The 20966-nt window shown below is 42.8% G+C and overlaps 1 protein-coding gene across 6 annotated transcripts in view; it reads right to left on the bottom strand.

The window, feature by feature from the left end:
- ST7 (suppression of tumorigenicity 7) overlaps nucleotides 1-20966 on the bottom strand; it is a 100217-nt gene that overhangs the window by 41032 nt on the left and 38219 nt on the right. For all 6 annotated transcript variants that reach the window (XM_083182799.1, XM_083182800.1, XM_083182796.1 and 3 more), the window contains exon 2: nucleotides 12334-12416. In XM_083182799.1, coding sequence (XP_083038925.1) covers nucleotides 12334-12416 — 83 coding nt within the window. The remainder of the gene's footprint in view (nucleotides 1-12333; nucleotides 12417-20966) is intronic.

Below are 20966 nucleotides of genomic sequence, written 5' to 3'. Positions count from 1 at the left end.
TAATGCTATTATAAGTCACTATATATTTACTGTACATACCATTGTAACTATTTCATAATGCTTTGATGTGTACACAGACTATATTTTGTGTATTTAAACTATGCTTCAGTAAAAGAAAGTATTTTTTTTTTAAAAAGCATAAATAAAATATTTGACAAAAGATAGTTAAGATAATGCAGGTTAACCCTTTCAGTGCCAAGTAAATTTGTCAAAATAGGTGTGAAAATTGGCAAGCAAACAGTTGTCTTAACCCCTTGAGTGGTGGGTTTTGCTGGGGAAGGACAAACCTACTAGGGCAGGTTGTCCTGCCCCAGCAAAACCCACCACAGATAGTACGAAGCCACCCCCCACCTCCCCCCCTCACCTCCACACTCCCCCCCCCCCTCACTTCCACTCCGGCGTTAGTACGCCAGAGCTCCCTGCCACCTGTCAGTCATCACACAGGCAGCAGGCTCGGGGATGTTTTGCGGCGGCTCGGGAGGACTCGTGTGCCTGAACTCTCCTGAGTCCCCCCGAGCCGCGCCGACCATCCCCGAGCCTGCCGCCTACGTCACTGATGCAAACAGTGAACGGCGGCTGACGGCAGGGGAGCTCGGCATATGATCGCCGGAGCGGAGGGGGGAGACACACCCCTAAAGGTAGTGTGCCAGTGGTGCTCCGCTGGAGGCACCACTGGTGCACACCTAATGCAAAGTGGTATGCCTGGAAATTTTCCGGGACAGCCCGCTGTGGCAGCGCAGCTAAGCCCGGAAAAACTTCCGGGCATACCACCCAAGGGGTTAATCCTAGTGACCTGTAATGTTTACCATATATAGGAAATATAATCTTTTTTACACAACATTTTTTTATTTGAATTTATATGACAAAGGTGAGCAGCGCCGGCATTTTTTGCGGATATTTTGCACATTTCTCACGGAGATGTTGGCACTCAAAAGGTTAATATTGCTGTATGCATGGATCAACTATTATTTTACTCATGTTGGCTGTGACGTGGTCTTAGTCAAGACTTCATTGGGATACCACACACAATACCACAAATATTTAAAAATTATCTTCAAGAACTAAATATTGGACATGAAAAATATGGTGTACAGTTTAGAACGTTTTGTTTAAGTCCTATCAATTTAGTTACAAAATGTAAAATATTTCACTTGTGTACTTTGTTCTTACCGTTCAACATTCCATTCCAACATTAAAATAATAATTGTATGTTATTTTGATCCTAATAAAAATCAACCTTTTGTTTCTGCTCGTGGGATGTAGAAAATACACAGTAAACATTATGATAACCAGATAACACAATAAAAGGAAATAACATCATTAACTCCACTGTATAATCTGATTTCTTTCCAGATTATACAGCTGAGTTGATTATGTTATTTCCTTTTACACATAATTGTGAAGCAGAACCTGAATTATATTGTATTGACTGAATGTGACATTTCTGTGAATGGTCGGAATGGCCTACAAAATGTAATTCACATGAAATTTTCCTCATCTCCATTAAAAATGTATTTCACATTTTCAATTTTATATGAAAGGTTAATCCTATATAATAAAAGGCTAGTGCTATTCCTCACCTCTATGGGGAAATTCAAGTGTTTTTGGCACCAGCAGCCACTACAGGGTGCCAGATGGAGCAATTCATGTGCTGCTCTGTATGGTTGTGCACAGCTGCTGGCGCTAACATAAGTGTTATGTTGTACTGACATTTTGATGGTCTGGGAACCAATTATTCAATATTGTACAACAACAGGGAGATTTAAGCCGCCCATACACTAGCCAATTTTGGTCCGATTTCAGCCAGATCAGTTGGATCTGTCCGAAATCGGACCAAAATCGGCTACTTTTGATGCCCCCTCAGATCCGATGCGTGGTCCCGTGCGCATTGGATCTGCGTTGGGTGGTCGGACCTGCTGCGCGTCCGATCACCCGACTTGGGACCTACTAGTGGTAGTGGGGCGGCGGCGCTTGCCACGCTTTGGGGCCTGGTGGCTCACTGTGCTCCCCACACTATATAAAATCAACTCCACGTAGACGTGGATAGTGGCGGTATAAAAAGGTCGCTCGGACACGTACCGCTGCGCTCGCCACGCTTTGGGATCACATAGATACTTGGGGGGGGGGGGGGGGGCTTAATAAATGACATTATATGTCATTTAATGCTATAGTACATGAAATGCCATTATAAAAGTGTCAAAATCGCATCACATGCCATACCATAACGGCATGCGTTGCAATGCGATGCGATTTCACTACGTTTGCGTATTATTAAAATCGGGCGCTGTGCTAATACACAAGGACCCAAAATCCTTCTTAGATGGACAAAACCATGTGCACTGCAGGGGGGCAGATGTCAAATGTGCAGAGAGAATTAGATTTGGGTGAGTTATTTTGTTTCTGTGCAGGGTAAATACTGGCTGGTTTATTTTTACACTGCAATATAGATCTCACTTTGAAGCAAAACCCCACCCAAATTTAATTCTCTCTGTACAAGTAACATCTGCCCCACCTGCAGTACACATGGTTTTGTGCATCTAAGAAAGATTTTGTCAGAAAGAGTTAACTAGAATAAGGCCCAAAGTCTTGTTTTCTACATGGCTTTTGCCAAATTATGTATATATGCACATACTGAGTAACAACTGATTCTTCTAACAGAGAACATACTGTGCAGTATCAGATAGAAAGAAAGATCATGGACTCATTTATGAGATGTATTTGTTATTTCAAGATTTTCAGGGCTTCCCCAAGATGAGAAGATGGCCCACCTGTTTCCTATCCATTTCTGAGGGAAATGGGTAAGATGGGCAGCACCAAACCCCTCTCCCGTTAGCGGCACTTCCTCTGGGAAAACACACAATGTGGCAAGTATGACTCTACGAGAACTTTAATGATGCATCACTCAAACCCTTCAGAGATTTTCCTAGTTAATAAATTCCCTTTATTAAACAAAAATAAAAAGCTCAAAAGATCCCAGAACTGGCTGCATAGAAGAAAATGTTCCTAGTCTGCAGAGATGTTGGATAACTACAAGCATAGATCAATGTCATATGTGTTTTTCAATAAAGCTATTTTTAGTTCACATTCACTTCAAGCAGCCAGAATGTGGTTATCAGGGGAATTGTCCTGCGCTGATCTTGTTGACAGTCACAAATCTACTTCTGCTTTATCTAAACTGTAAAAGGAATGAATAACTAGAGCAGGGGTGGGGAACCTTTTTTCTACCAAGGGCCATTTCGATATTTATAAAATCCTTCGGGGGCCATATAAAAATTATCAATATATTCATGCGGGTATTATACACACGGGCAGCGGTATATACACATGTGGGAATTATACACACAGGCAGCGGCATATACATGCGGGCATTATACACATGGGCAGCGGTATATACATGCGGGCATTAAACACATGGGCAGCGGCACATACATGTGGGCATTATACACACAGGCAGCGGCATATACATGTGGGCATTATACACACAGGAAGCGGCATATACATGTGGGCATTATACATACGGACACACGGGCAGCGGCATATACAAGTGGGCATTATACATACGGACACACGGGCAGCGGCATATACAAGTGGGCATTATACATACGGACACACGGGCAGCGGCATATACAAGTGGGCATTATACATACGGACACACGGGCAGCGGCATATACAAGTGGGCATTATACATACGGACACACGGGCAGCGGCATATACATGTGGGCATTATACATACGGACACACGGGCAGCGGCATATACAAGTGGGCATTATACATACGGACACACGGGCAGCGGCATATACAAGTGGGCATTATACATACGGACACACGGGCAGCGGCATATACAAGTGGGCATTATACATACGGACACACGGGCAGCGGCATATACAAGTGGGCATTATACATACGGACACACGGGCAGCGGCATATACATGTGGGCATTATACATACGGACACATGGGCAGCGGCACATACATGTGGGCATTATACACACGGACACACGGGCAGCGGCATATAGATGTGGGCATTATACACACGGACACATGGGCAGCGGCATATACATGTGGGCATTATACATACGGACACATGGGCAGCGGCACATACATGTGGGCATTATACATACGGACACACGGGCAGCGGCATATACATGTGGGCATATTATACACATGGGCAGCGGCAGTGTGGAGAAAGTGACAGTGTCACCCCCCAAACAGGTTTATGTGATTATCTCTGATTATGATAATCAGAGATAATCACATAAACCTGTTTGGGGGTGAATCCAGGGGCAAATGACAACCCCTGGATCTCTCAGTCACTGGGGAAGGGAGTAGTTGGGTGAGAGGAGCGGCACAAGAGCAGCAGCATTTACTTTTTTTTACCGTTTTGTCTCCGGCAGAGTCCGGCTGATGGAGGCTGCTGCTGCTGCTGGGGCTGATGCTGCTCCCGCCTCCCGCCCATGCAGTGCATGGCGGGCGCATCATAATAATCGCGAGAGTCCCGACTTCCTACCGCCCGCAGGGATTGGCTGGCGCATCACCTCCCACGGCCGCAGTGATTGGCCGGCCGGCGCGTCTGCTGCATTGCTCTCCTCGTATCCGGGCGGGCTGCGCATCACCTCCAACTGGAGGGTAAGCACTGCATTCATGTCGGCGAGCGGGCAGGCGGGCCAGGCAAACTGGGTGCGGGGGCCGTGTCCGGCCCGCGGCCCGGAGGTTCCCCACCCCTGAACTAGAGCATTGATAACATCAGCAGCTGAGCTCATCTAAAGCCAAGTGAATTCTGTGATCACCTGAAATTCTTGCACAGGCTTGAACAGTCTTGAATAAAAACATAAAGGTAACTTGAAAAACTATATTTTAGAATTAAGTAGTAGGTAAAGTCAGGACAATTAAGGTAAAAATAAATATAATAATGTATTCAGGAGATGGAGGACTTTAGCACAAGGAGTGTGTTAGGATGCCTCAACATTTAAACTATTAATTATGAAGGAGGAAAAAAAAAGTTTCTGGATGACGGGGCAGTGTAATGGGAAAATACTTGTTGTGTTAGCAGTATGGGGACGTTTCTAGACTTATATTAAACAGGCTGATGACAACATCCAGATGAGCTAGGGCAGGAGTTAAAACAATCAAATTCATTGCCAGCGATTTTGAATATTATTTTTATTGCCAGGAGCAGCTCACATTTCTCCAGAACAGGTGTGTAACTGGAGCGTTCCTGCTTTGCATATCAATTATTGCCACTAGGAAAACGTCTGGCTTGTAAAACCAAAAATACGCATTAACTTTTATCGTTTTATTCTGCTGAAACTCTGCTTGTAAAAATGTGAAAACATGATTAAAATGAGATGGGAAGCTCACCTCGGAATATAACTTCCGATTTCTATTTATGAAACAACATATTGGAGCCATTGTAACAAACCTTAGTTAAAAAAAAATATGTATTTATGTACTTAGTCATACACACTTATACAAGACAAACATACAGTTTACATAAACATGCATCTCTGGGGTTTACTGCTGAAGAGGAGTAACCAAGGGAATAAGAAAAAGCAGAAAATAAATCACTTTACTATTCTTCTGCCATAGGGACTGCTCATTTCCAAGCTGCAATCTTCTTTGGGGAGATGCCTATTTTGCAGTAAATATCCATAGAGAATCAATTACGCAGCTAACCTTCTCATTATGTATAAAACAGTGTAGATAATGGCAGACCTTTAGGTATGTCACTATACACAGGAGTCATTAGCAACGGCATATACTCTTCATGTAGTCATGGACATGTATAGAATGCACACATGATTTATGAAACAAATTATTCTACAGGCACAAAACACTAGTGTGCAAATACCAGGACCGTAACTAAAGGCCCCCTTACACTAGGGTGATTTACATGCGATTTCAATGATAAATCGCATGTACAGTGCCCAGATTGCATGTACAGGAGAAGAGGTGCGATGCAAGGCACGTTCTCGTGCGCATTGCATCACACCTCCTAGGTGGTACTTGTTGCAGAATAAATTAATCGCTGTATCACCGCTCATCAGACGCCCCGCACCTGGCCGTGCTTGACACCGTGCTGCCAGGTCTCCAGCCGCCCACCACCCGCCTCCTCTTCTCTGCTTCCTCCCCACCAATGCTTTATTATTTTATTACAATGCCATCAGTCCGCCACCCACAGCCCAAAAACATTAGAATTCACTGCTAAAACTCTTAAATCTTTAAATCGGCAACATTCATCAAGTCTAAAAAAATATATATATAATTTAGTGATGTTTAAGGATCTTAAGTATGACCAGTTTGTGTTCCGTATCATGTCAATTTCCCCAGCAGCTTCCCAGACACATGATATATCTTGTGTGTAATGCCGTAAGATCTGCAACACCCAGTGTACTGATCGTTAGCAGCATCTTCAGATCTTACACGCAGCATACAAGATCACAGGATCGACCTCACAACCTGAGGGATCGCACATCATACCTCAACACCTCACGATGTGCATAAAAAACCCAATGTATCGTACAACCCATCGAAATAGTGCGTTCGGCCCTGAAATAGTTCTGATGTGTGGCTAGCTTTAGGGGGATATTCAATCTTTCCCGACAGCATTGAACAGGGTTTCCTGGCAGAACTAGCCCGACATCTCTAGCTGTCGGGCTCGTTCTGCCGAGAACAGCCGGGAAGTGATGAGCTGCCGGCTGCATCTCGTCACTTCCCGGCCGCAACTCGCGGCCACGCCCCCTTCTCGTCCCGCTGCAGGCGGGACATTGAATCCCGCCTGCATGTTTTCGGTCGAGCTGACCGAGAACGGGACTGGGTCACGGCAGGCGAGCAAGCTCGTCTGCAGTGACCCGAAGATTGAATACCCCCCTTAGAGATATACTCATTCATGTCTATGTATGCACTGAATGTATAACCTCCACTGACAAGAATGTAAAAAAATATTTTACGAGTACCACAATACCAGACAAATATGCTAGTTCTAGAATGGTAAGACATTTGAACACCATGCTGCATGTGTTAATTCTATTCCATTTGATCCTGCAATTTAGGAGTGAGTCCATGTACAGTATGGTTAATTTGCCAACACTAAACTCTAGCATACATATCTGCAGCTAGCAGTCACCTAAAGCCCCGTACACACGGGGGAGATATATTGCTCAGCCATATATTGCTGAGCAATATATGGCTGAGAAATATATTGCTCAGTTTCTCCTTTTCATCAGCGGCTAGAGATGGTCGCTCATAAAAAAAACTGCCGGGGGAGCCCGGCAGTGGTAATCAGCTGGTCACAGGAGCATGTTCCTGCGACCAGCGATCACTACAGGGGTAAAAACGGGAGCGCGCACCCGGCGATATATCGCCAGTGCACACTCCCATCGTGGGCAATATGGTCGCTTAGCGACCATATTTCCTGCGATATTATACAAAATTGCCCCCGTGTGTACGCACCTTATCACATTGCATGGCAAAAGGTCTATTGAAAGGCAATTAAAAAGCATTTTCCCTGCACCAAAAACAGGGAATACTGCGTGCAAACTCATGGATTCCGCGAAAACTACAGAATCAGGGGTGCTCCCAGTTATCAGGGTTTTTACCGCATTTTGGGATGCTCCAAACATCCCCCACCGGGTTACCGTGACGGGGGGCATCATCAGCAAAAGCTGGCGAAGCCCCATAGAAGCCTTTGGGATTAACACCCAAGTAATTCCCTGATAACTGAATCACATGGCTTACTGAATATGCCTGTAAGACTGATTATTGAAATCCCACTGAAACTACACTAGTGGAATAAAAGAAAGTTTGCAATATTGAGCCTAATCAAAAGCTCTATGAATAATATTCAACTTGAAGACTTCAGAAACTTTATTGATGTGGCAAAAACAGTGAAAGTGTAAGTAACTTCAAAGTTAATGCTAAGCTAATTTAAAGAGTAACCTGTTCTATACTGAGAAATCAGTGATATTGGGGGAGATTCTCTAAGCAAGAAATGCGGTAAAAACCCCGTTATCGGGTTTTTTACTGCATTTTGGGATGCTGTAAGCATCCCCCGCCGGGTTAACGCGGCGGGGGGCATCGCCAGAAAAATCTGGCGATGCCCCATAGAAGCCAATGGGCTTCTACGGCATCCCACCGCCGCCCCCCCGCACGGACCCCCCGCCGCCCCGCCCCCTCCCCCCTCACCTGTGTCCGGGCAGCACAGCTCTGTGCTGCCCGGACCTGTGACCTCCTCCCTGCACTGATCCTCTTCCGGGTTCAGGGAGGAGGAGAGCCCGGCGCAGCAGCGCCGGGTGTGTGAGGGAGGGGGTAGCTGCCGGGACCCGGCGACTCTCACCGCAAAGGACAGCTCTTAACGTAAGAGCTGTCCTTTGCTATAATTATCGCATATGTTAGAACATATGCGATAATTATAAATGCGATGGGCGGCGAAGGGGGGCGGAGATTCTTAGAGAATCTCCCCCATTGTCATATATGGTGATATCTTTGGAAGGTTTTGAAATATAGCATTCTATAGGTTGATATTCCTTGAATAACTTTGGTGGTTAGCAAATAAGTAATAACCTCAAACAACAGTTGTTTCCAGGAATCTATGACCTGCAAAGGGTGTCTGTTCTAGGGCAGTGTTTCCCAACCTTTTCTCCCTCCTGTACCTCTTAATTAGACTTTTCATTTATTAGTACCCCCTCCTCTAAATTTAAAATCTCCACCGTACTTACGAGTGTAGTGGAAGCGGGCGATGTGTGGAGGAGTGGAGGAGTAGTGGGTGCGATCAGGAATGGGGTCCCTCGGTGTCTGGCTGCTCACTGTGTACTGCCTCGGAGGTTCCTGCTAACACCTTTAGGATTAATGCTGTTGCTTCCTCCACTCGCGTCAGCACAGGGCAGATGATTGCTGATGTCTGGGGGCAGCATGAGTAGTTCCCAGTGTATTGCTAGTCGGGCACAAGCAGATGTTTATGATGCAACCGGAAGTGGCACAAACATAGAAACATAGAATTTGACGGCAGATAAGAACCACTTGGCCCATCTAGTCTGCCCCTTTTTTAAACATGTTACCTCAAACCATATTTGATCCTTATTTTTTTGTAAGGATATCAATATGCTTATCCCAAGCATGTTTAAATTGTACTACTGTATTTGCGTCTACCACCTCTGATGGTAGGCTATTCCACTTATCTACTACTCTTTATTCAACTTGCTGCTATACAAAATGGTTCGTCTCCATGGCAATGGGAAACTTCTTCCACCATCAGGGGACTTATGCCGCCATTACAAATATTCTTTTCAAATACCCCCAGCTTGGGAACCGCTGTTTAGGGAATAATATGGCCACCAAATAACAGCTAGCTTAAGCCCCATACACTAGATAAGAAAGAAAAATAAATCACACTCAAGTGCTCTTCTGAGCGACATCTTCAACTTTCTCGTCTAGTGTGTACACTTAACATCTGTACTGCTGCATGCTCCCGCACATTGTTCATGACCCCTCCCTCGTCTGTTTAGTACAGACGAGGGACAAACTTATTATCGAGGGCCATGCTACTACCCCCTGCATTGGAAAGTCCCCACTGCCTCAAATATCGCTGGGTACACACATTGCCTAGTATATACTTGGCATTAGAAGCAAGACTCCAAGCCTTAATAATAAAAGGGGATTATTTCAAAAGTCACTTAAACAATCTAACTGGAGCTGCCCCACAGCATGGTGGCTCTCTAGTTATAGGCCACATGTACAACTGTGTGTGGCAGCTAATACAATTGTGCTATACTGTTACTGATGCCAATCTCATTTCTCAGTACAGTAAGATGGGAGAATTAATTCTCTGGTTTAGCACGAACTGAATAAAGGGACAGTTGGAGCTCCTGTCAACTTTGTTCCTTAGGTCGTGGCTCTACATGGCTATCCTATTGTTCTTAGCAGCAATACAACAGGATACAAAAAGTGAAACGGTTTTGTTTATTATAACAAAGTAATAGCAGACACAAAACAACAGAAACTTGTAACATTAACAATAAATGTGACTTAGGAAATATCAATCTGCAGAACAATTCAAATTATTTAACAAGTCTGTGCATGATGGAGTGAAGTTTAGAAGATTATTTATGGTAAATACAAACAATAAGGCCCATACACATCTTTAAGATGAAAGCAGCTCAGTTTACTCGTCTTACCGGACCCACTACATCCCAAGGTTGAGCTGTGTCACCAGGATGGACGATAGAGAAAGGGGAAGACTTATGGGCCAAGTGGTTATTATCTGCCATACAATTCTCTGTTTCTATGTACTAGTCTCTTATGTAGGGTTTAATACTCAATGACAGGTGTACCTGAGCACTGTCTCTGATGCAGAAGTTTATTTGAAGACTGCCCATTGTAATGGAGAATGACCGGGATTGGAGGACTCTGGACACCATGCAACTCCGAACATCTGCTGCCTGTATTTCCCTGTCGGATGCCTCCCAGTCAACACTGCCATGACTACTAAGTGTCTTACTGCCATGACGACTATGTGTCTCACTTTAGCTGCACCTCCTCTTCCCTGTAATTCTCTTTAATTAGCTGTAGCTCTAGAGCTCTGGTACAAATGGGCCCTGCCCGACTAAAGCCAGCAGTTGCTGTTAAACTGCTGCGGATACTGTCTCATGCGTAGCATTCACTCACTGTCCAAATGCCCTGCTGAGATACCTAAACATTATAACGGTATCTCACTACCACCTCTGATGTGATGCCAATCCACTTGTCCACTACCATTTCTGTGAGGTAAAATTTCCTCAAATTTCCTTTAAACTTACCTCCTTCCAGTCTCAGTCAGTGCATGTCCTCAAATTCAAATACTTATCTTCTTGAAAAAGTTTCCCTCCAAGACCTTGCCCCTTGATATATTTAAAAATTTCTATCATGCTCCTTATATTAAGGTATTTTAATCTTTCCCTGTAAATCTTCATGCACATTAGATGAGAAATTAAAAGATATCGCTCAGAAGGGCCCATTTGAGCGATATCTTTTACAATAAAGTTGAGTGTACACTTACAATTAACCATACGCGCTTCATTAACGACACCCTCCAACCTGTCTTCTAAACATGCATGTTGACTTTGGCTATATAGCCGATGACCCTCATGTTTAATGGGTCATGGTGAATCATTCAGTGTCTACACTATTATTTGACCAGAAAGACCACTGATATCGATAGTTGGTGCCAATGTTGCTCTCAGTAAATATAGCTGAAGGTGCTTAAATTTTTCTCAAAAGTTACACATAATGGGCCAGATGCACTAAACTTCAAAAGTGGTAAAATGGAGTGTGATAAAAAAACAATCAATCAGCTCATACCTGTCATTTTTCAAACACAGTCTGTGACATGGCAGGTAGGAGCTGATTGGCTGGCTGTTTATCACACTCCATTTTATCGCTTTTGAAACTTAGTGCATCTGGCAATTTATATATTTGAAAAATGGCAGTTCAATAAAAGGTATCAGCCAATCAGCTCTATCTGCCAATGTCTTAGCACTGGAGCAGGGTACTCACTAATTTCTGTCTGCCTCCCCTGGTCTATGCTGCAATTTTATATAAATACAGTGTCATTATTACATCAGAGGGAATCTGTACTTTATGTTGTGCTACATGTCACAGTACCTTTGCACATCACACTTGTATTTGTACCACATAATTTATTACGCTTCATATTTTGACTCTGACTGAGGAATACCAATACAAAACAATGACTGTGATATTACAATATTTAGTACCACTGTAGTACAATTTTTTTGTGTCCTGATACAGGTTGAGTATCCCGTATCCAAAATGCTCGGGACCAGGAGAATTTTGGATAACGGATTATTCCGTATTTCGGAATATTTTAATATTTCAATGATGTATTTTGAAGTATCTTGCATTTATGCTGTATAAACACATAATATACACACAAATATATTTTATTACCACATAAAATACACACAAACATATTTTAATTGTTCAAAAAACAAGGTTTAAAAACGTGAAACAAAATGTGTATACTATCTCAGCACTGAATTTGAATGCCAAGCAATCATTGTCTTGCACATATATAGTGCCAGTTACATATCATGTCCCCAGTGATGCTGTTACATATGTCCCCAGTGAGTTTTTAGCAAAAAAAAAAAAATTTTTCCACTTTCTGGAATGTCCGTATTTCGGAATAATTCGGATAACGGATATTCGGATACGGGATACTCGACCTGTATGACCCCTAGCAAATAACCCACAATTCATCAATCTTTTATTAATTTGAACTACATAGTCTGTACTCAACAATATAAGATATATAATCCCATCATATAATATGTACTGTACTCACCAAAATAAGCCCTGAGATGAGGGAGGATGTGCCCGTCAGAGCAACGTAAAATTTAGGTGTTAGAGTGTTCAAAAACATGCTCACTGAAAGAGAAAGGAACATAGGTAAAAATGAGAGTTCTAGAAGTTAACATTAAGCAGCATGTATACAGGAATCCCAATTTCAAACCTTGATAATCAGTTTTATAACCTGTTAACCAGGAGCAGTTTTTAAGTGAGAGACCTTTCGAATGTGCCAAACAACTACGGTGCTCATCGCATTAATTTTGTAGTTAAATCTGCCAGCTTGGAGGGACAGGCAGATAGAAATACACCAAAATAGAATATGGAATGAATATAGACACTCTTGTAGGCTTCATTTAAACATTACATATTCAGGACACATCTTTCATAAACAAATTTATATTTTTTTCCATTCTTTCGCTATTATAAATGATTGCGTCATTTTAAGCAAATTAAGCTTAGGTGGATTAGGTATGAGGGAAAATGTTATAACACTATGTTCCTGCAGAATTCAGAACACACATTAATTAAATAAACCCAACAACCACACTCTTGTCAAACCTCCGCTTTGCAAAAAGGAAACTATATAAACACACTGATAAAAGTGTTAAATAACTGTTCAATCCCATGACAAAAAGTATACTTAATTCCACTGCTACAATTCACGGTCAGTCAGTGTAACAGATGAACTGGGGATCTTCTGTATTTAATACTCTACCTTAGCGAATTCTATAATATTTCAGGGGAGCTATTTTTCTCTAATACAGAATATTTGTTTGATGGGCCATTGCCAGAGTTGATATCAACAGGGACAGGTTGATAAATAGCCCACCTCAATGATATGGATCAGATATTTTAAATGAATAGGCTTGTAAATAGGGAGGCGTGAAGCTGATTGGTGGGTAAATAGAACCTCTTTTATTGATTAATAATATGGAGTGTGCATCTGCAACATGTAGATTTCTTTGAAGGTTCAGGATAGGCGTAAAGGAGCCATCGGTTTGGGGACCAAGAAAAGAATGGAGTAAAACCCCTTCTTTCTTTCCTCCTGCAGTACCAGAATTACCACAACCTTCTCTAGGAGAGAGACTTTGCCGCCCCCAAAAGGGCATTTCTCAAGCGTGCCTCCCTTGGTTAAGGTGCAGGAAGGAATCTCTTTGGAGGAACTCCCCTGAGACTTATCCTATATCCTTGAGAAACAACATTGAGAACCCAAGGATCCTGGGCGGAGAGAGCCCAAATGGGTAGAGCAGGAGGCGACCCTCCACTCGGTTCCCAGAACGGGAAGCCTCCATCCCCTCATGAGGAGGGCTTCTCCTCCTCCTTGGCAACCTGTTTTCTTGCAAAGGTACCAAAACGGGACTTGGGAGCCTTTCCTTTTCCAGAAGGGAACCTTCCTCTACCAGACTGCCCTCTGGTGGAAGCACCCCCCTAAAGGAGGGACAAAAGGACGAGCAAAAGGCTGCAAACCTAGACGATCCCTGTTTTGCAGCTGTTGTGGGAAGAAAAGTACTCTTCCCCCCTGTGGCCTGTTTGATAAGGGATTCTATTTCTGAGCCAAAAAGCAATTCCGCCTTAAAAGCTAGTGCTTCTAGAGAATACCCTCCTGGCCGACACTTGTGATGCCATCTTAACTCCCTCTTCTACAGCCTCACAAGTGTATTCAGCTGCAGCCTTTAACTTTTCTGCCAAGGCAAATGCTTCAAAATCAGGCTGAAGCAGTGAACACAAAGTATTCCTCCAAACCATCATGGCCTTAGAGACCCTGGCTGATGCAATCATGGGCCTTAAAAGTAAAACCAACACCTTCAAAAACATCTTTCAAATAACCTTCCAACTTCTTATCCACCGGGTCTTTGAAAGCAGCACCCCCTTGCACTGGCAAAGCAGTAGTTTTAGACCTGGCAACCGGGGCATCCAAAAGTGGAATCTTTTCCAACAATTTCACATGCTCCGGTATGGCATATAAGCTCAAACATCGTTTGGGCATAAGGAGTCTTTTTATCAGGCATTTTCCACGCTCCCCCCAGCAGTTCTTGCATGCCTTCATCTGAAGGAAAGGTAACTGCATTTCTGTGCTGTTTCTTAAACACACCTTGCTGGGTTGTCTTATCCACATCAGATAGATTTAATGTCTGTTTAACAGCCAATACCAGGGACAGAGGATTAAAGTCTCTTCCCTCTGATCCCAAAACATCTCTTCAACACACTCTCCTTCTTCAGCGTCTACATTAAGAAGGGGCTGTGTGAATAAAGGGTGTCTGGGTGAAACCTCAGGATCCTTAGCAAACTGTTCCATAAAGGTATTAATTTTGTGTACACTCTGAGCTGTAACAATGCAGGGTCCCCCTGAGACAGAGGAATAGAGCCAACAGAAGGTTGTGGGGATGAAAATGGCCTAGGAGATCTAACCAACTCATCCCTTTGTCTATTTAGAGCCTGTACCAAGGCAGACACAGACCTTCCCAGAGCAGCTGCCCACGCAGGCTCAGGTTGCTCAGCCCTCTGATTCACATGCAGGGCACAAATCCCCATAGTCCATCTGTTCAGCAGTTATTTTACCCCGCAGAACTTGCAGGTAATTAACATGGCAGAAGCTCCCTCCCCAACCACAGCAGCATTACACCTTTCTGTCATGATAAAGACTCACAGTGCAATAAGTCAGGCGTTTGTACAAAGCAATACACCAGTGTACTTAGCGGTCTGCCGCTGTAGTGGACCATCAGTGGTCACCGGGGAAAGCACTGCCTCAGAAGAAACGGTCACTCTCTCCGCAGATAGAAAACTCCTTCCAGCTCTGCACAGTGTGTGAAGAAAGGGCGCCAGGGCAGAGTGAAGGAAGAGACCAAGCCCCTGCTTCAGTGGGGAGATAGCTGTTTTTGGCGCCCTCCTCCTGTAAGCCGCTCCTACCATGTGTTTCTTCTGCCTTCCAGTGTGTCTTCCCTCCTCTGGGGATCACTTGGAAGTGCCCAGCTGCGCTGAGCTCCTGTAACAGGCTTCAACACCAAGGGAGTTCAGCCTGTAAACCCTTTCCAAGATGGTGGCCACCATCTGGGGTGTCCGTCGCCCATGATCCTAAGCAGGAAGCTGGCTAAGGAGTTCCCCAGGGCCCAGTTGACCTCTCTGTGAGGACGTCCAAGCACTGTGCTGAAAGACCAGACAGCGTCTCTCAGCCCACAGGGAGCTGATAGGACACGCTTCTGTCAGCCTCTGCTGCGCTGTCAGTGTGAGGAAACTTCCCCTGGAAGCCTCACACTGCGTCCTGCACTAACTAGGTGAAATATTAATAAAAAAATAAAAAAAAAACCCTAGCTACCCTAGAACACTCCAGTGGGCACCTAAAACGAACTGAGGAATGCTGGGATGCAGAAGGGAGGAGCCTGCCTTTCTCAAAATTTTAGCATAGGTGCCTGGCTCCAGGCGAACCCTCCTACATCCCATGGTTAAGCTGTGTCACCAGGATGGATGAAAGAGAAAAAAAAATGTCATACTTTAACATCGATGTGGGCTCCAATTGGGAAAGGTAAAGTGGCTCACGAATTGAGCCATGCAAGGGTGTGCGGTACACTAATTGGTGGTCCATGTGATCAGATGCCAACATTGACACAAAAAACTCATGTCAACCTTTTGTCAATGTTGACTTTGTAAATGTCAAACTTTTGTTACCGTCAACATTTTAAGTGTTGAAATATTGACTGTATCTAGACACTGTAGATCTTTTAATCCATTGCACATGCAGTAACATTTAGGAGATACACAGAAAATGTCTGCAGTTTCCTGTGGGGAGATGTGGTGGGGTGGTTAGGGAACATTCAGGTGCTATTTTTACACAAGTGGTGTCTTAGGAATCTGAAACAATCACTTGTATTTCCAGCACAAGAGATTATCTGGATATATTGAAATCCAGAGCATTTATGGCACGTCACTCATAATGTCACAACTTGATTTTGTTAGTTTCAGGGCTACAGCCTACAATATTAAAAGATAATATGTTATATCAGTTCCAAGTCGATTCAAAATAAAGATGACAAAATATAAAAAAATAAAAATAAAAAAACAAGTCTATTCCTCCGCCTCTGTACAATACAGCTTAGATCAATAAGAAGACTAGCAGCAGCAAATATGTACTATAGCTTTATTGTGAGTTTTACATTTTTCTTTAAGTATGAGAAAATTATGTACAACGTATTCTATTCCTGTCATTCTTTTATAGCACACATTGCTTTTATGAATAGAATTGCCTAATCATTGTCTTAACATTAATTATACTTATTGCAAATGTTTTGCTTTGCAAATGTTGTGGCTGCAAAGAACACAAATGGGCTGTGTGTACCCAAGTGGAACATGATTGAGAACCAATGATCTATAAATACCCAGAACAGCCTTTACCTATAGTTACAGACTACAATCTTAGGTTCTTGTTCCCGGTTTAATGCTTCAAGGCTGAACATACATAGGTTTCAGTAAGAATATAGAGGTAATGATTCTGAGCTCTCTATCTCTTTATCTTGACAGCTGCAATCTGGAAAGTACAGGGCAGAACTTTAAAAACTGCTCACTCACCCTGGTAGGATTAAAAAAAAAATAAACACCTTCTCCAAGCCCCATTAATCAGTTGTTAACTGAAGCTCAATGGATTGTCTCTCACTCAAAAAACAAGTCTGTACTATAGCAAAGGATTACCAGATGTAACCTTGTGCAGTTAGATTTATCTGCACTTTTTACATCTGCCCCCCTGCAGCGCGCATGGTTCTGTACATCTATGAAGGATTTTGCAAAAAGGAGTGAACCAGAATAAGGCCCAATAGGTAGACTACATATATACACTTATGGACCCTACACACAGAGAGATATTCAGGCATTTTTTGGGGTCAAATCAGTGGGAGTTTGGAAAGTTTAACAAGGACTATAGGGGTGAAGGTGTTATGTTTGCAATGCATTACTTCCTTGAATCGTCTTAGACTTCAACTTCTAATCTGTTTAAGCTGTATTAAAAAGAAAGCCAATTACTAAACCACATTATCCAGTTTTATTTAAAAGGTATTTAGCAGCTTTTTGTTTTAAATACCGACAGATCTTTTCTGCTTAGCAATTATGTTTTAAGGACCATGTCAACGGTTTTATTTTTATCTTGATGAATATATTACTAGTCTAGGACCACCATATAATTTATGTTTCTAACAAGGGGTAAGAGAAACAACAAAACACAGCACTCTCAGATTGGCCATTTTAGATGGTTGCTAATTGAAGTGTTTTCTTTCTTTAAACACAGCACGGTATATTCTCACATAGACCGCACATTACTCCAGTGCTCACACAAACTAATCTATTACATGTTCCATAATATGAAGAAGTCTATGTCAGGAATACTGTACACAGTGAGCCTAATTCTGACCTGATCACAAGACAAATTTGTTCTAAAAATGGGCAAAACCATGCTGCACTGCACTGGAGGGGCAAATGTAACGTGTACAGAGAGAGTTATGGCCCATACAGCCTGGGCGACTGAGCTGAAAGCAGCTTAGTTTACTCGTTAGAGCTGCTTCCAGCTCGAAAGCCGCCCAGTATGCACGGGACAGTGATGAGCGTTGATGCGCGCTCCCGCATCATCACTGGCCCAGCCATTCATCTGCTGGTATTATCAGTGGATGACCAATGGGATGGATGGCTTTCCATAGCGTCCAGCTATGGAAAGTCATCCATTCATGTGAAAATGAACGGAGCGTTTTTCATCTCCGCGATTTTCCCCATCACTGGTCAGCAGTGTATGGACCTTAAGATTTAGGTGAGGTGTGTTCAAACTAAAATCTAAATAGCAGTGTAAAAATAAAGCAGCCAGTATTTACCCTGCACAGATACAAAATAACTCACCCAAATCTAAAGCCCCCCCCCCCATACACTAGTGTGATTTGTCCTAAGGACAAGTCGGGCCAGTTTGCCCTTAAGAGCCCCCGGCAGCTCCCTGGGAGGCTCACTTACGATTTGGCACTTGATGTGCTAAATTTGCACGTGATTTATTGCATGTAATATCCCTGGGGCAGCACGATAAATTTAATGTGAAGCCTGGGATCGAGCATTGGGTAGGAGGGGATAATCCGATTAGGGCAGATTTCTTGGCCCGATCTGGCGAAATTGGCCCAAAACGGACTAGAGTATGGGTACCTTAACTCTCTCTGAACAGGTTTCATTTGCCCCACCTGCAGTTCACATGGTCTTGCCCATTTTGAGAACAAATTTGTCCTGCGATCAGGACTGCATTATGCCGAGTGTCTTCAAACACAGTCAGTTTGTATGACCCGTAATGCATTTGGGAACTTCTGTTACATGTTTAAATGACCTAGAACGAAATGGCCTAATACAAACCTACTAACACCTAATATACACTTTAAAACAGATCTGTTTAACAGATTAAACAGATTTTCTGTTTATATGCACACTTTTGGAGTATTTTATTCAACCATTTTATAGTTTGATCCTCGATTTAAGTGTTTGTAAGCCTTCACTTTTTTTTTCACTTTATATCTTTATTTACTTTTAGCAAAAGACAACAACAATACAAACATTTAAAACAACATCAAATGTAGGTAATACAACACTTCGCTCATTTTTTTTCCACATTGAATTATTTACAGTTCTCTTTTACAGGGATTTATGTTCATTTATACATATCATTTCAAATAGATTTTATCTGGTCGGGAGCCTAAGCGTTTTATCTGCCTGGCCACTCTCTATTTGGCCCTCTATCAGGCCTCTCAGTAGCGGGTGGGGGAGTCATGGTTCTAGTGTCGGGGGTTTGTCTATATCCCCGGATGATAGCATTAGTTTAAGCATGCATTGCTCCATAATAAGTAGTAACAGTATACCTGTAGTACTTATCCATTACTAATTCCGATTGATTTTACACTTAGTTTCGGATTGTCTTGGACACAGTATTGGACTTAAGTGAAGTACAGTGCTATTTTGTGCTTAATAATACGGTAAATATTTACCTTTTTTGACGAAATTTACTAAAGTATTGCGTGGGGTGTAAAGTGTTTTTCGTGGTTTGCTAGTATAGTTTACTAAATATAATTTATCCGTTACTAATTCCATTTCACTATACACTTAGTCTCAGATTATCTCAGAATCTGTATTGGACTTAAATAGTAAAGTACAGTGCTAATTCGTGCCACTTGATATGGTAAGTATTTACCCTCAGTGTACTGATTAACTAATCATTGGTGTGCTTATATCTACTACGGTGCTAAATTAATATATAATTTGTGAGAATTACTATCTTGGTAGTACACAGATACTAGCCAGTGTTGCCAAATTTGGCGAAATTTACTTAAGGTATTGTGTGAGGTATGCAAGTGTTTTTCGTGTTTAATAATGTAATTTACTAGTGACTTCCAACTATTTAAGTCCGGGGCTATATTGGACATCCAAGCCCTGCCCACTATTACTTTCGCAATGGCACATAGGCTGTTTATATAGATATTTTCATTTGCCGGGCTCCTACCTCCAACAATACCCAAGATACAGCACTTAAAAGAAAGGATCTCGCTGGATATCCCTGTTGCCACTATGGTTTGTACAACATTGTCCCAGAATTCGGAAAACCAGTCTACACTCCCATATTAGATTGATAAACGTACCAGGGAGGAGGATGCACTTAGGGCAGTTTGATGATGCCCTCCCTGCGAATTTCGCCAGTTTTGAAGTGGTCATATAAGATCTATGAAGAATAAAAAGTTGGGTCTGTTGTATACGAAGAGAGTTTGTATCAGTGATTATCGAGGACTTTGCAGATGACCATTCCTCATCGCTTAATGCCCCAACATCCTCTTCCCATTTCCCCTTTAGTTTTGACAATCCGTCGTTAGGTTTTATTTTCCCCAAAGCTTTATATATCTTTGAGACAACTTTTTTCGTTTGAGTTGATTTTATAATTATTTTAAGCGGGGATTCCCCAAATGCAGGGGGGGAGTTGGGAAAGTAGGTGACTAAGACACTTCTTAGCTGTAAATAGCAAAAGAAGAATGTCCTAGGCAGGTTGAATTCCTCCTTTAACTGTGCAAATGATTTCATCCCTTCTAGGTCATAGACTTGAGAAAGTACGGTCACCGAGAAAGGGTGCCAGGCCTCTCTGATCTCTAACGCTTTGAATTCCAGAGGAGTGAGCAAATCTTCTATTCGATACTCATTATCCAAGTAATTTACTTCCATAGTTTGATTTGCTTCACGCCTGATTTTCAAGGCTTGTGACACTAACGGGAGGTCCGCCGAGCGATTATGACCCTGTAAGATCCTATGCAGGGGGCGAATACCTGGCGTTGAGGCCGTAACTATTGCACAGGCCATATTGCTATCAACCTCCTCCCCACTTAGCCAAGTGCGTAAACTGAGAAGCTATATAATACCTTCTGAGGTCTGGTAATCCCAGACCACCGTCTGCCCTATCCCTCATTAGGTTGTTTAGCTGGATCTTCGGGCAGGCACCGTTCCACATAAATGAGGATATCATGCTGTTAAACTTTCTAAATATTGATTTCGGCAAGTATATCGGAGACTTGATTATGATATGGAGTGCTTTGCTACACAGCGAAGCCAGATGCAGGCTAGCCATGTTTAGGGTTGCAGCGGCTTTGC

The sequence above is a fragment of the Crinia signifera genome, chromosome 4, assembly GCF_055691185.1.
Source record: "Crinia signifera chromosome 4, ASM5569118v1, whole genome shotgun sequence".
Classification (NCBI taxonomy): domain Eukaryota; kingdom Metazoa; phylum Chordata; class Amphibia; order Anura; family Myobatrachidae; genus Crinia; species Crinia signifera.
The sequence above is the reverse complement of the archived record's forward strand: the minus strand, read 5'-3'. Positions and strand labels throughout refer to the sequence as shown.